This window comes from Heterodontus francisci, chromosome 31 (assembly GCF_036365525.1).
Source record: "Heterodontus francisci isolate sHetFra1 chromosome 31, sHetFra1.hap1, whole genome shotgun sequence".
Lineage (NCBI taxonomy): Eukaryota > Metazoa > Chordata > Chondrichthyes > Heterodontiformes > Heterodontidae > Heterodontus > Heterodontus francisci.
Window position 1 is genome coordinate 31,098,867 of NC_090401.1, and position 16,626 is coordinate 31,115,492.

At 43.7% G+C, this 16,626-nt stretch overlaps 1 protein-coding gene across 2 annotated transcripts; it reads right to left on the reverse strand.

Annotated features, from left to right (window-relative positions):
* Positions 1 to 2,589: 2,589 nt before the first annotated feature.
* LOC137347117 (interferon alpha-inducible protein 27-like protein 2A) lies at positions 2,590 to 12,473 on the reverse strand. Of its 2 annotated transcripts, none has more exons than XM_068011226.1 (6): positions 12,395 to 12,473; positions 8,825 to 8,951; positions 7,814 to 7,840; positions 6,865 to 6,900; positions 5,594 to 5,755; positions 2,590 to 4,684 (listed from the first exon to the last, which is right to left on the reverse strand). In XM_068011226.1, the coding sequence occupies exons 2-6, from the start codon at positions 8,874 to 8,876 to the stop codon at positions 4,578 to 4,580; spliced, it is 384 nt and encodes a 127-aa protein (XP_067867327.1). In that variant the 5' UTR covers positions 8,877 to 8,951; positions 12,395 to 12,473; the 3' UTR covers positions 2,590 to 4,577. The 2 variants fall into 2 exon arrangements, with proteins under 2 accessions (XP_067867327.1, XP_067867326.1); XM_068011225.1 differs by lacking the exon at positions 12,395 to 12,473 and adding an exon at positions 12,163 to 12,302.
* Positions 12,474 to 16,626: the final 4,153 nt, after the last annotated feature.

Below are 16,626 nucleotides of genomic sequence, written 5' to 3' on the forward strand. Positions count from 1 at the left end.
AAAATACCTGTGGTTTTTGGCCTCCAGGCTTTTCAGATGTTGATAGCATGCTATGCAATGCTTCTGGACACAAAACGTGATGAAACATACTGTGTTAAAACATTATGCTGCATTACTTGTGTGTGACAAAGTGGCACCGTTTTTCTTCTTTCCCAAAAGTTTGCCAAACATTTTTCATGAACTTGTTGCCACTTTAAAATGCAGCTGCTAATTCATGAGTCTGGATGTGCACCAAAAGTGATTGTTAGGAGCAAAGAAATAACGTGAGCAATATAGTAAATGTTATCAGGTTTGTGCACAACCAGAAAAGGACAGGAGGAAGATCTTCCTCAGCTTGGTCCCAACATCAGAAGAACCCCCAGTGACAACACCCTCCCCCGCCGCCCACCCCCAAGGAACCAGTGTTAAAAGTTTGATTCTTACTCCACCCTCACAGTTGAAGTTGATAATTTGGTAGCATATCCTTTTCAAATTAGCGTCAAATAGGTGCTATAAATTCTGCCCACTCAGCCTGTTTAAACCCATTTCACACAAAGACTTCAGAACCAGCAGAGGAGTCTTTCATCCCTTCAGTTTAGGCCGCATCTAGATCCACAGCACAGAGATGAAATGTGGGTGTTCTGTTCAAAGGTATCGCTGAGTTGTTGCCCCATTTTTGCTTCCTGCTGATTTGGGAGGTTCGATCCTGAATATTGATATATTTTACTCATCTATATGGATGAATATTAACTCTAATTAGTAAAATAATAACCAGGGAGCCCGCAGTTAATATTTTAAAGTAATAAGTTGATTTCATGGTACAATGGGCTGAATTGGATTTGGGCAGCACCAGCACCATTTTTAAAGGGCCTTAAGCCCTTCCAAATAATTATAATTTTTAAAGGGAAAATATAATTGATTTTTATTAAATATAAAAATAAGTGATGGAGGCCTTTCCCCAACCCCCCACAATGGGGGGTTTCATTGCCTGAAATGACAATCAATTGATTTTGTCAAATACCCAACGTTTCCCCCCCAACCTTCAATCTTTTGCCCTTCAACTGCATCCCACCATCCTCACGTCCAATAAAAATTGATTTCCCCACTCCTCCACACCTCTTGCCTTGAAAATTTTATTCCTCCCTCCTCCCCACCAGGTTCTCACCTCGGAACTCCGCGCGAAGGCCTAACGGAGGCTGTAAAATCAGCGTGGGACGGCAGGTAAGTTATTTTGCATACATTTATCTGCATATGAAGATTCAGGGCCCGCTGCCAGGCAGTGGGGGGAGCCACACCGCGGTTCACCCGTTGCTGGTAATATGCAGCGGGCCCTTCTCAACATTGCAGGTCAAGGCGGGCCTCTCCCCACAGAATTTTACGGGTCCCCGCGCCGCGACCCACAGCATCGAGGGGCCAGAAAAATTCAGCCCAATGTGTCTTTCTCCATGAACTGTAATTAGGAGTATGGTATTAAACTAACAATTATAGGACTATTCATAGGAATTGTTTCAATTGTAAGGCACAATTCCAAGTATTTCCCATTTCCCAACCCATTGCACATTGAATCATTAATAATGGTAATTTCCTGTGTAAATAAAGACCTTGCATTTAAATATCTTTCATGTCTTCAGTATGTCCTAAAACACTTCTCAGCCAATTAATTACTATTTTGAAGCAGAGTCACAGTTCTGCTGGCAAATGACAACAAATTAATGCACAGCAAGATCACAAAAACAGCAGTGAGATAAATGACCAGCTATTTTGTTTCAATGTTGTTGGTTTAGGAATGTGTTGACCAGGACACCAGGAGAACTCCCCTGCTATTTTTCAAATAGTGCCATCATTTTCTTACACCTGAATAACAAGATGAGACCTCGGTTAAAATGTCTCATCCAAGAGGGAAGCACCTCCGCCACCATGCAGAAATTTCAGCCTAAATTAGGCTCTCAAGTGCTGTAGGGGGTCGGTGGGGGGGGGGGGGGGGCGTGGGGGGGGGGGTGGTGCTTTCACCTACAGCTGTCTGACTTGGGCATGAGAGGGGCTACCAGTTAACCAAGGGGGCTGGTTTGCCATCACCAGTGCATAGGAAACACTTTCCTCCCGCATATGTTTGAGTCTGGTGGTTTTGTCTCTTCAGTCTGTTCTGGATTCAAAGTTGGGTCATTATTGTTCAGTGACATTACTCTGAGCCAATTCACCACCTAGTGAATCTCCCAAATTAGCAGCTGTTAGTGTTTGTAATGGGTTGACAGCCAGTACAGAATTACTGAAAAAGTGCAAGTGTCTTTCATAAGGTGCTGAACATTAAAGTGCATAGATTAAGTGATAATTTAAATATACAGTAACCGAATATAAATGCAGAACTTTAGAGACAAATACTCTAACTTTTCAGAACCCATAATATTAAATTGTAAGTCAAGAAGAATAGTCACTCTCCAAGACAGATGAAATAACAGCAGCTTGCATTTGTACAGTGCCTTCAATGTTGAAAAATATTCCAAGGAGCTTTACTGAGATATAATCACAGCCAAAGAAGGAAAGATTAAGAGCAGACCAAAAGCTTGGTCAAAGAGTTGGGTTTTAAGGGAAAAGAAAACACCAAAACAAATGTTATTTAAGGTGTAATTTAATCAAGGTTTGTTACATAAAAGTATTAAGATTTAGTTATTGTGATTTAAAGTATGACATCTTCTCAGATATTCATTTGTAGATGCAATGTGTACTTTTATCACCTCAAATCATTCTGACATAAGATATTGCAGATGCAGGGTTTCCCAAGACCCACATGTCAGCCATGAGACTTGTAGTTTTTGAGCAGTGTACTGTATTTATGAAGTAGCCCCACTCCTGACAAAAATCTCATGCGATACAGTTGAGAACCTTGCAACTCCAGTTATATTTCCATGCTTTATGCCAAAGTTACAGGGGAGAGGGGTTTTATGGCAAAACAACAGCAACTTGCATTTATAGAACACTTTTAATGTAACAAATGTTCCCGTGTGCTTTTACAAGAGCATTATCAGACACCATTTGACACAACCACATAAAAGGACAGCTTGGGGATCAAGGAGGTACATTTTAAGGAGCACTTTACAAATGGGATATATACTTCAGCCCAACCCCCAGCAGATAAGATTCATTCTTGGAGTGGACCACAATAAGTATTGGTGTTACGACCAGGTGAGAAAGAGAAACTGGAGATTGCTGTCAATCTCCCCATGAGCTTCAAGTATTTTCTGCATTTGCACTGTTAAAAACTAATTAAAGTCAGCACTAAAAGTTAGGGTTAGTACTTAACTATGCAAGGACCCTTTTAATGATTTATGTTCCTGCAATACCACTTAACCTCTCCAGCCCAGAAAGGGAACAGTTGAAGCTATTGTAACAACTCGGTGAGAAAGGTGACGAGGGGTCCCTCTCAGTCTTCACCTGGTCTTACTGTAACAGGGTTTAATTTTAAATACACAGTGTTTGAGCTACCCCTTGGTGAATCCTTGTTCACCCCTTTCCAATTATAAGGCAAAGAAACCAGCGCAAACAGGCTTTCTTAGGTTTAAAGAAAAAAAGGTGAAATTTTATTAAACTTGGAGGTTTTAAAACACAAACACTAATTCGGTTAACGCCTATGAATACACGACGTGCCCACGCTAGCATGCATACATGCAAATAGAGACAGAGAAGAGCAGAAGAAAAATAAAATGGATAGGTTTGAGGCAATATCTGAAGAGTTGTTGTTATAGTTCTTCCAGCTCACTGTCGAGTCCTTGATTATAGGTAGATCTTGCTTTTCGTTGGGCTCCAGTATTCTTCTTAAACCTAGTTCACTGTAGGTGACCTTTCTCTCTTGGGGTTCATGTGTCTTCAGTGGGTTTTGGAGTTCCGCGAGAAAGAGATGGGAGCAGACAGGCAGGAGAGGAGGTCTGCTTCAGTCCAGGAGCATTCTGCTTTTGCCAGTTCAAACACTGCAACAGCCAGTTAGTTATGTGACTAACTGGCCTGGCCATGTCAGTTTGTGGATCGAATTGAAGCAGGGAATAGCTCCTTTGTCTACGAGCACTGTCTGTTAATCTGTAAATGTATCTTTCCAGCCAGGGGCCTGGCAACCCCTTGTCACAGGTCTTCTCTTTTTCTCAGCAACAATTTGAAATTTAATGTCCATGTGGCAAAAATAATAAGCCACATTGTTGCCAGTTTGGGGGGGGGGGGGGGGGCTGCATGACAATTGGTATTAAATTCAATGGTGCACTTACAGGATCCACAGAACACTTGCCATTTCTATGAAATGTAGTCACAGAACTGAATGCCTCCATTCACCCTGTGGTCAGTTATAGAATGACAAAATCTGGGGCTGAAACAGTGTAGAATGTTTCACCCAAAACTAATTAAGAAGATTGCTAACAGGGCATCTGGGTATTAGCAAAAGGATAGAACCACCTATACTAAAATTAAAAGTATTTTCAATTACTGGATTTATTTTGAAACCCCAACCTAGAGAATATTCAACAGGTACTAACAGAATGCTACTTCATTTCCGGCCCAAGTAAATCCTCAGGAGCTGCCTAACTGCGGAGAATCTACTTTAAAGCAGCATGCTGAATTTAGGGCTCATCTTCAGAACTCTGAATAAGCTCTTTAGCAGCACAGCCAGTGGCAGCACCAGCACTTCCTACTATAGCAGCACCAGCAGTAGAGAGTCCAGCAGCTCCTTCATGAAGAAAAGAACATATATTAATCCTTACAAATATGTAGCAATATTTAGAACACATTCGTTAAACTTTATAAAACTGCCTCCATTCCCACTCTGAGAGAATCTGTTTATCCTGTGCTATGAACCATTCTTCAAAAAAAATAAAATGCACAGCCAAGAAACTATTCAGGCCTTTGATCTTATTTATTTTATTTATTGATTTAGAGATACAGCACTGAAACAGGCCATTCGGCCCACCGAGTCTGTGCCGACCAACAACCACCCATTTATACTAACCCTACAGTAATTCCATATTCCCTACCACCTACCTACACTAGGGGCAATTTACAATGGCCAATTTACCCATCAACCTGCAAGTCTTTGGATGTAGGAGGAAACACCCAGCAAAAACCCACGCGGTCACAGGGAGAACTTGCAAACTCCGCACAGGCAGTACCCAGAATCGAACCCGGGTCCCTGGAGCTGCAGTGCAAACCACTGCGCCACTGTGCTGCCCTTGCTAATATAAAGGCTGCTGAGTAAGTCTTCTCTCCTGAATGGCCATCCAGTTTTCCCCTAATTTGTGCATTAAAAAGTTATTTCAAAATACAAACTACAGAATAGAGCTTTTTGTAGTGACTTTGCTGATCAGTTTCACTCTATATTAAACAAACATAGCAGCACCAGAGTTTTATTATGACACTAGTTCACCAATATTAGCCATTTAAGCAATCACTATCTCACCCACAGCCAAGACTGATAACTTCCTGTCTGAGAAACCACGGAGCCCTGCCCCCACACAAACTTCACCACTTTCTATGTTTATACATGGAAGGATGACTTAAAGGTGTTGGACAAGTGATTACATTAAGATCAATCTTCATAACTTTTCCTCAATTTGATTTAAAAGAAAACATGGAATCTTACCAATAGACTGGAGGGTTGCGACAACACCACCAGCTGCTACACCCCCTCCATTAGCGACTGCAGCCACAGACATCATTTTTGCTCCCAAGGATCCAGCTGCTATTCCAGCACCAGTGAAGCCAGCTGCTCCAACAACAACTGGGGCAGCAACTACTGCAGCAGCTGCAAAAATAGAATAAAGTCAGTTGATAAGGGAACTAAAAATTTGCTTGGTGATACAGCACCCCGTTTAGGCTCTTGGCTGTAGAGATCACAGCTCCAACAAATCCAAAAATGGCATGGGAAGAAATGGAGCAAAGGGGTTTGCCATGACCCTGGCAGCCTTTCAAAAAGAAAGGAGCATGACCTTCAGTTAGCAAGAGTATAAATTACACCATGATGTCTTTGTTTTAAAAGAGCACATCATCATGTCACATGTTTGCATTTTAAAGTTGCAAATTTGAAAAAGAAAGGTGACTTTGCAATGAAATACTCAACCCTGATACTCAGAATGGACCATAAAAAACGTACAGCACAGGAGGCCATTCAGGCCATCATGCCTGTGCTGCCTCTTTGAAAGAAAAGTCATGCTTAGTTCCACACCTCCACTTATTGTCCATAACCTGCAAGTTCCTCATCCTCAACTATCTGTCCATCTCCCTTTTAAAACTATTTATGGAATTAGCTTCCACCGCCTTTTCAGACAGAGCATTCCAGATTCCCACAACTCAGTGAAAAAAAAAATCTCTCCTCATCTTCCCACTAGATCTTTGGCCAATGATTTGAAATCAATGACATCTGGTTATTAACCCAATATTTTTTTCTACTTTATTTGCTTCTTTAACCACCTTATTAACTTGCCCTGCCACCTTTATGAATTTGTGTATATGAACAACAAAGTCTCTCTGTTCATCTACACTCACTCAATCTAGGCTGGCAATTTAGTGCAGTGCTAAAGGACGGATGAATTGTCAGAGATGCCATTTTTCCAAGGAGATGTAAAACCAAGCTGCCATCTGCTTATTCAGGTGGATGCAGCAAAAGATGCCATGGCACTTTTTGAAGAATAGCAGGAGTTCTTCTGGTGTTCTGGGCAACATTCCTCAATCAGTAAATACCACTGAAAATAGATCATCTAGTTATTTTTTCCATTTGCTGTTTGTTGGACCATCCTGTGCACAAATTGGTTGCCACATTTCCTGACAGAGCAGCAGTGACTGCACATAATCAAGCAATTGTGAAGCAATATCGGGACATCCTGAGAAGGTGTATATCAATGCAATTTCTTTTACCTGCTCCTCCTGCAACCCAGGCAACTGTCGACCAATCTATAAATACATGGGCAAAACAGAAATATTAGACAAGTATTCAACGGTGAGACAAGCCACTCATTTGATAACTTTCTTGACTGCTAAGTCAGTAATGTAGGAAAGCAGTCAAGTTACAACCAGCATTTTATTAGTTTGCAGACTACTTGTGTAATTGTTTCCTCTCAGCATGAGCACTAATAATGTCAGGGGCACATTCATATACAATCCTACAGATCCCAAGCTCAAGGGTCCCTGCTAAATATGGGGGTCCCTCCAGGGTTAGCAAACTATGTCCAATAAGCATCTCCCTGTCCACAATCCCATTGGACAAGAAATCTCCTGGCCACGCCCATGAGTCTCAGTGCTGGAGAGCTGCAGTCCAGTTTTCTCCTTTCAGGTAGGTTTTAATGAATGGGGATGAGGGGGGAGGGAGTTGTTCAGGGTTGCTGAAGGACCCTAAAGAGCCCTAAGAATTCTTAATTGGTCTCTGATTAAGCTATTTTTATATTACTTACTTCTAGGCTATTGGCACCAGTTCTCAGGCAGCTGAAGGCAACAGTGTAGCCTTGCCGGAGTTGCAAAGGCTGGTGATTGGGAGGACCTGGTTTTAAGAAAAATGCCTGCACTGGGTCATTTTCTATCAAGTTCGTGGATGCAAAAATAACTGGGAGTGTCCATCTGACACTTTCCCAATGCAGTGAACAATACTGGTTTAGAAGGAAAAAAAAGTGGTTAAGTGTTGCATTCCCCCAGCCCTGCGATCTCAAACCTGACAGAACACACGAAAATGAAAAACCATTCAAGAAAAATAGTTTCTCTTAGCAACACAATTAATGGTAGTTTACAATCACTATGGATTCTATGGACACACAGTATGGAAAAGAGGGAAGAGATATGAGGAAGAGGATGAGTAGAGGAGAATGGGGGTTACCTATATCACATGAAGGTAGGCTTGAACCTGCAAAACAGGGAAGATAACAGAATGAGAACATTTTATTTTATTTTTGTCTTTTAAAAATATATTTCTTCTATACACCCAAAATCATCTCACGTATCATTGCTCACAACGTCAGAGGATACCAACTTGCATTTATATATCATCTTATCAACTTCAAAATGACCAAAAGCATTTTATGATCAATGAATTACTTTGGAATTGCACGGGTATTTAGAGAAAAGTGTATAGAAAATTGAAAACTTTCAATATAATTTACATAGCTAGATGGACGTATCTCCACTATGCCCTTTGCATATGCTCAAGAATAGTTAAATATTCAAACAAAATGTGCTTCAAAATAGTTTAGCACACCATCCCATATTTTTAATCACTATAAATCCCAACTGGGATATTTGGTGATTTCTTCTGCACTATCTGTGCCAGATGTAATTGATGTTCGATGATTCTATGTTATTCCAGGTAACATGAAAAGTTTGATATCTCACTTTTCCCCTCCATCTTGATTCAATCATGCCTGACTGCTGTCTGCCCCTCAAACATTATGCTTAACACTGTTCCATCAAGAATCCTAAGCTTTTGAACTGTGCTCATAATCTCAGTCAACTGGTAGAATTGCTAAATGTACTGTTTCTTTTTAAATGGTAAAGCAGCTTCAACTGTTCTTTTCTGGACTTCAGCGGTTTCCTTCTAGTCACTTGCCAATAATTTGTGAATTCTCCTTTTCACCAGCTGGGTCTTTCCTTCCAGCTTTAGTGTTCAGTCTTTGCGATCCAAAGTTTAAAGTTACCTACTCAGAGTTCACAGACTTATTTGCCCATTCTATACTTATCAATGTATTGAGACTTTATTGCTTACCTGTTTCCAATAAAAACTAACTTTTTTACAAAAAAGGGAGAAGATTCAGCAAGATTGTAGAGAAAGGCCAGGCATAAATTTGCAAGTATTTGAAATGAATCAACATTACCACATAAATCTACTTCTCACCTGTGTTGAAAGAAGCAGACAAGATCAACGCAATATAGACCAGCTCTCGCATTTTTCCAATATTTTCAAGGAAGACTGATACAAGTATTGTAGATTTCAGTAATAGCTGGAACACAATAGGACCTTCCTGCACAGATCAACACAAGAAGCAATTTCAATTAAAAAGGTTACGAGGGAAGTACTGACAGTGCTGTGTAATAACCTCATCTGGTAGCAGATTTATAAATTACAGGTAGAGATGGTTCAAATTGTTATCGGAAAAGCTCGGTTTCATGTTTTGTCTACAGTAATCTTCAGTGAAATTATAATTCTTCACTCTTAAAATGTGTTACAACCAAGTGAGAAATGTGTCCAGGGGTCTGTTACTATCTTCATCTGGTCTTATTGCAACAGGGTTTAATTTTAAACACGGTTTTGATCTCCCCTTTGTGAATCCGTGTTCACAACTTTCCAACTATAAGGCAAAGAAATGAGCACAAACAGGCTTTCTGTGGTTTAACGAAGAAAGATGAAATTTATTAAACCTTAAACTTGAACTCTAATACAGTTAACACCTACGGATATACAAATACCCACGCAATACACATATGCAAATAGAGACAGAAAAGAGCAGAAGAAAAGATAAGTAGAACAGTTTGAGACAATATCTTGTTACAGTTTCTCGAGCTCGCTGTAGTCCTTGATTGAATATATGGTCTTGTGTTTCATTGGGGCCCAGTATTCTTCGTAAACCTTATTCACATAGGAGATTCTGAGTTTACGTATCTTCACAAGATTCAGTTCTGTGGGAAAAAGAGATCGAGGCAGGCAGACAGGAGAGGAAGTAATTCTTGCTTCAGTTCCAGAAGAGATCTTCACTTCATGAGCACAGAGCTTTGTCTTTTCAAAGTTTTGCGTTTCCAGTTTAAAGCTCCCCTGGTTGGCCAGCAGGTGGTCACGTGACCGATTGGTTTGACCAGGTCTCTTCCGTGCATTGGGGCAGGGACTGGTTCCTTTGTTTCAACACTGTCTGCTACTATGCAAATGTCCTTCCAGTCAGGGCTTGCAATTTTAAGTTATTGTTCAAGTGGTGAAATAATGTGTGCCTCAGTCTTGGCAGGTGGGGGGTTTGCCTGATAAATGATTGTAGATAAAAACTTTATTCTTAGTAGGTTACATCAGTGACTAGTTCTAATAAACATGTAGTCATGTAGCTGCTGTCAGAGGTGGTGTTTCCTTATGCATTCCTGAGATATGGGAAATGCTGGAAAAGCTGAATTTTTAATACCCATCGCTAGTTGCCCCAAGATTCTTCTCCTTGAATCATTGCAGTCCTTTTGGTGAGTTTTTCCAAAATGGTGTAGGGAATTTCAGGATTTTGATCCAGCAACCATAAAGAAATGGTGGATGTACATCCAAGTCAAGATGGTATTTGACTTGGAGGGGGAAGGTGTTCCCATACTCTTGCTGCTCTTAACTTTGGTAAAAGTGCTGTTGAAGTAAGCTTGCAAGTTGATACAATGCAACCTTTAAATCATACATATTGCAGTCACAGGGTTCTGGTGATTAAAAGGGTGGATATTGAATTCAATGCCCAAGGACCGATCAAGCAGACCACTCTGTATTGGATAGGTTAAGCTTTGAGTGATAGTGCAGATGTATCCATCACAATTGACTTTGTAGTGAAGAAGCACTGGGGGGCCAGCAGGTGAGCCAATTATCAGTGTACCCATCTTCTGTTCTATTCCTGCAGCCATGGCATTGGTATGGTGGGGCCAGTTAGGTTTCTGGACAATGTTGATAACATTAAATGTCTTACTGGAGATGGTCATTACTTGGCACATAGTGGTGTGAATATTAGCCCGTCTGGATATTATCCAGGTCCTGTTGCAAGCTGGCATGACCTGCTCTTTGAGTTGTGAATGAAGCTTAAAATCGTACAATCGACAGCCCCATTCCTGACCTGATAAAGGGAAGTAGCTGAAGATGGTTGGGCTGAGGACACTTCACTGAGAAAGCCCTGGGGCTGCAATGATTGGCCTCCAACAACATGAGCCTCTTTCTCAGTTTCAAATATAACCTCAGCACCACATTCCCACCTACCCCCGATAACCTTTCACCCCTTGCTCAAGAATCTATCCACCTCTACCTTAAAAATATTTAAGGACTCTGCTTTCATCGCCTTTTGAGGAAGAGAGTTCCAAAGACTCACAACCCTCAGAGGAAAGATTTCTCCTCATCTCTGTCTGAAATGGGCAACCACTTATTTTTAAGACAGTGACCCCTAGTTCTAGATTCTTCCACAAGAGGAAACATCCTTTCCACAACCACCCTGTCAAGACCCCTCAGGAGTTTAACTGCACATCTGCTCCATGCCTGACATTGCTGTATCATTTATGTATAAACAATGGGGAGTATTATTAGCGTCACATTTTGATAGCAAATTATGGCCTATTATGTTGCTGAGATTCTTTCTCATCTCCTTTTCTGTATATATCTCCTGGTGTGAATAGCTACCCGAAACCTACTTGCCGATTTTAATTTTATTCCTGTTTTACAAGATTCCTTTTTAACCACCCTGCCCAACTGCAGTCACTCCTTATCACCTGTCAGTATCTTGATCCATTACCAATTCCAAACAAGTTTTTTTATTTCACTTACAGCTGGTCCCAATGGTGAACTATTTCCCCTGTTGTGCCCAATGCTCACCTCGGAGACTGAACACTTCATAACCTGTGGCATTTACTAATCTTTACAAGCATTTCAATGGTCCCCAATTCTACTATCCTTTCCTTCATCTCCATGACTTGCAAACATTCATAGATACTCGAGCTAACTCCCCACTCAATGACAGGACCGATGCCACAATCCACAGCTCCCTATTCTTTCCTTTGTTCACTAGATTCTCAAATATATTTGAACAATTCATAAAAAGAAACCTCGTCCATTAACTAGTTTCAACCAATTTAATCTGTAGACGGTTTTCATCTTATTCTGAAACTTGTTACTATCCATCAACATATTTTGTTATCCGATTTAAGCCAATGTCTGACCTGCACAGTATCCGCAGAACATGAAATGAATGGGTTAACACTTCTGCAAAAAGTGCGGAGAGACTCATTTCAGGAAAGGGACAGTGGCTTGTCTCATAGCTGAAAAAGAAATGCACCTGGAAGAGTGTTACTGCACCAGCCATCAATATCACACAAGTAACAGAAATACAATGGTAATTTATGAATATATTGGTGTATATGTGCAATAATTTTAAATGCTTATTATAGAAAAGTAATATCGCTAAAAATGCAAACTGTAGAATAGCTACACTGCATCAAATTTCTTTGAACTATCCTCTATATTACCTGATATATGTTGGAGTTGCCTAAAACCAAACAGAACTTCACTCGGAACAACCTGACACACAGCGCATTGCAGAATATATAGCAAACTGAGAGGAGTCTCCTGGGTCCTAATGCTCAATAAGTTCAACATGTTCAATTTTCAATCCACCTCGATCTATTTTTTTTGCAGCAAGAACAGTCTCCCCCAGTATTTTATAACTGTAGTTTAGAACAGAAAGCCGAGGGACATCACCTTTTTTTTTCACTATTAATTTTTAACCAAGGCGCTGAAGAGTCTGTAGATTCAAGAAATGGAAACTCCATTATCAGTTTTGTTTCCTCGGAAATCCACATGATGTCACTGACAGCTCTTCAGCAGAAGCTTTTAGAAATGCAACAACGTTTAGAGATTTAAAACTTTAGAAGGTGTATGTATGTTGGAGACAGTTTTTAATTTGCCGCACTGATCTGAAACTAAAGTTGTGGATCAATGATGTCAATAGAAATGAAAACCAGGCAGTTTCAATAACACTGGCAGATCGGCAGTGTTAGATTTACACCCAAGTGGCAAATTGAGAATCAACCCCATTGTGTGTGAACGGGATGTTGGAAACCAGTTGTTCTGACAGCAAGGAGGCCGACAGCTCACTGGATTCAGGCTGGCCCAACGTTGGCCACTGGAGACCGCTGGGCCTGCAGCAAGTTAATCCCAGTAGATTGTCGCAATGGGGATGGAGGGCTGCCCAGTGGCAGTGGCCCGGAAATGGGTGCCGTTCCCTTCTGCTACATGGTTGGCAACCCCACTGTGGATCACGTGTGGCGGGCGACCATTTTACATAGTAGAGGCAGAGCCCCCCACCACCCCCCCTCCAAATCACATGGCGGGGCGGGATGCGAGCAGTCAGTTACACCATCAGATGACTCTGGAGCAGGTACTGCTGCCATATTTAAAGGCCTGCCAGCCCTGCATTCACACCTGTTTTGGAGTTGTTTGCAGCTTTCAGTGTGCTGCTGAAAATGGTGTTGGATTGACTCCTGGATGACCACCACCCCCCAAACTCCCGAGGAGGACACACAAGATGGCTGAGCCAAGACACAGGATGGACCCAGGGTTTAGTGGTGCCTCCCTGCAGATTCTCCTCCAGGCTGCACGGGAAAGGAGGGAGGTCCTCTTCCCCAGCGATGGCAAGAAGAGGTCCTCTCCCCTGACCAAGCAAGCCTGGACCGAAATAACAGAGGAGGTCAGCAGCTGTGGGGTCACCCAACACAACTGGGTGCAGTGCCGAAAGAGGGTCAATGACCTCCTGCGTTTGGCCAAGGTGTCTGCTCCATAACTCTCTATTACTGAGTGTAAGTGGCTATGCAGGAGGATGTGGGGCATGATGAGGGTGGCACAACCACAGTGATGGCAGAGGGGGTAAGGCATCACTACATCCTGACAGATGCATGGCTGCATGTTGGCCACAGGCCACCTTCTTTCACAGCTCACCCCCCATTAACTCCCCTGAGAGCGGATGGGAGCATGAGCTATATGTGATGCCCCAATAGGAGACAAGGGGCTGACACTAGCAGAACTGTCATGTTGATCTCTCTGCGAATTCTTACTATCTCTCTCTTTCCACTTGCAGGACAAGAGGTCCCACAACAGGAGAAAGATGGCTCAGTCTGGCAGAGACCTTCCAGATCTACGGCCTCTCACCCCAGCCGAGGAAGAGGCCTTGGAATTGTTAGGGACCAAGGGCAGACACACCATATCAGATCGAGAGACTACAGTCTCTACACAAGAGAGTGAGGCTTGGCTTCCATCAACATACGGATCACTTCTGGAGACACACATCACTTATGGTGGACATGACGAGATCTGCACAGAATAATCCACATGTTTATGTTCTCTCAGGCAAGTCGGCGGTCGCAGGAGATTCAACCAGAAGGGGGACAGCCATCCACCTCTGAGGAGGAGGAGCACTCCGAGGATGAACTGTCCCATGACTTTCCTGCACCTTCCACCAGAGCAGAAACCAACACCTCAGTGGGTTTCTGCTTGGCTGTAGAATCAGGGTCACTAATTGGTGAGAGCACAGCATACGTACCTGAGCAGCTAGCTGAGGCTGAGACAACCGAGGACACTGATAGTCGGATCTGGCCAGGCCCATGCTGAGCCCCAGTCTGATGATGAGCCTATGGTATTGTCAGCACAGGGCATACTTGAGTTCCAGAGAGAGTAAGGCAACATCTGGCGGCGATGCCAGAGGCTATGAGTGGACGATGGAGGAGTCCATCCGTGCTATGACTGCTGCCATGTCTCAGGCGTATGAGCACATGGCTTCTCCATCGAGAGGTTGGCGACCCTCATGGAGGGCCAGATCCTACAGATGCGTGCAGACTTTCACACCACCGCGTTGGCCATGAACTTGATGCAGCAGGGGCAAGGCAAGAGAAGGACAAGGCGCCTGGAGTCTTCTCCATCTCCTGCTCCTTCTCTAGTGAGCAGGGAGGTTCAAGTTAACCTTGAAAGGGAGAAGGAGAGGCTGACATCCGCAGCTGGGGGCTCCCCTCAGGGCGCTCTGATTGTGGACACCGGCTCCTCAGCCCCTCTGCCAGTGAGACCAGCTCCAGCAGCCTTGAGGCGTGAGGAGGGTTCTGCACCAGTGCAGGAAACCTCCTGGCAGCAGGGGCCCTCCAGGCCTCAGGCAGCCAGAGGACAGCCACCAAAGTCATCACAGGCCATGGGGCAGCTTGATCAGCAGCCTGCCTCCAGCCCAGCAGCTAGCGCAGGGTTCACACCTCATTGGAGCACCCACAAACACGTTAAGAAAACCACATAGCTACACTTGAGGATTCATGACTGTCAGAAATTTTACGTATTGATTAATTAAAAGTTCATTTGCTCAAATCATTAATGATCATTATGTGAAAGCCATTTTCCATTAGGCCTTAATTGTGATCTGCTGACATTCCCCTTCCCCATTACTGAAATGCCTATTTAACTACAGTCCTCATTAACATATGTTCTCCCATGGGCACAATTGTGATTTGCAGCTGAGCGCAAATCAGGGAACACAAATGGAAAGGAGGTGACAGACTACGTGCATCGAGGTGAGGTCTTTCTTGGTTCTCTGCGACTGGGCATCAGGAATGCTGGAAGCGGCTGATTGTGAGGTTGTCTCTTGCCTCCTTGGCACACAGCTCAATCTGCCTGGCCTCTGGTGCAAGGGCTTCAACATCCAGCACTGCTTGCTCCTTTCCCTCCTTTGCATCTCATCATCATATATGGCCTCCCGCCTCTGCAGTGCCAGATTGTGCCGAGCACAGCAGACCACCATGATACGCGATACTCTCACTGGGACATACTGCAAGGCTCCACTGCATCGATCCAGGTACCAGAATCTCATCTTCAGCAGCCCAATGGCCTACTCAATGATCACTCAGGTGGAGCTATGGCAAGTGTTGTACCTCTCCTCTGCTGCAGTGCGGAGGCTGTTCAAAGGCATCAGTAGCCATGTCTTTGATGGGTAGCCCTTGTCCCCGATAATCCATCCCTGAGGCGAGCGGGGTCCTGAAAAGCTGTGCACCGGGACTGTAGACGTGTGTAAGCATCATGGCTGCTTCCCAGGAAGTGGGCACACACCAGCAGGAAATGCTTTCCTGTTGATTAAGGCAGCTGGCTGGTCCGTGGGAACATTGATGCCCATACGCGAGCCGTCTATCACAACTTACACCGACATAAATCCAGTGTTGGCCCCGAACCTGATGGCCCTCTTGTCCTGACTGTCAGTGTTGATCTGGTAGTTCATATAGTCACCGGCTCTCTTGAACAGGGCATTTGTCACCTCCTTGATTAAGCCAATGGGCTTCTGCCTGGGAGACCCCACACATGTTCCCGATGGAACCTGGAAAGATCCAGCTGCAGAAAGTTTTAGTGCCATAGTGATCATCAGGGCCATTGGCATAGGGTGACCCCCCCGCAAATCCCATAGATCACAACTCAACCTACAGCTGTGCATTAGTCTGTGATGGACTCCCTGAAGAGCCGTAGTCTTCACTGAGAATACCGCACGGAAATTTGGAGGTGGCTGATTCGAGACTGGTACACTCTCTTGTGCAGGTGGGCCCTTCTTGGCATGGCCAGCTTCTGATGCTCCCATCGAGGAGCTTCACGGGCAGGCACAGCTGACTCTTGGCCCTCCCTCCATCCGAGGTGCTGTGTCATGCCATGGTGGTCCAAAATTGACAGGGTGTATGAGACTCATGCCAGGTAACCTGTGGGCCACCAGAGCACTGTTGATGCAGAGACAACCCTGCCTTGGCAACTGAGCTTTTGACAATTCTCCTCGTGGACTCCGTGATAGTCCTCAGTACCCACCCTGCTGATAGTCGACCCTCTCATCAAGCAGCAAGGACGACCAAACATCTCTCACAGCAGTTTGGTTACCCAATACAGCCCCCGCAAACCCAAGCCCAAGCGCATCCCTCTTGCAGAGCCCC

Bases quoted from the DNA above. Each gene is read 5' to 3' on its own strand.
- LOC137347117 (XM_068011226.1), bottom strand. From the start codon at position 8,876: ATGCGAGAGCTGGTCTATATTGCGTTGATCTTGTCTGCTTCTTTCAAC. The intron at 7,841-8,824 runs GTGAGAAGTAGA...CCTGTTTTGCAG, and splicing joins GTCTGCTTCTTTCAACACAG to GTTCAAGCCTACCTTCATGT. The intron at 6,901-7,813 runs GTAACCCCCATT...ATGTATTTATAG, and splicing joins CCTACCTTCATGTGATATAG to ATTGGTCGACAGTTGCCTGG.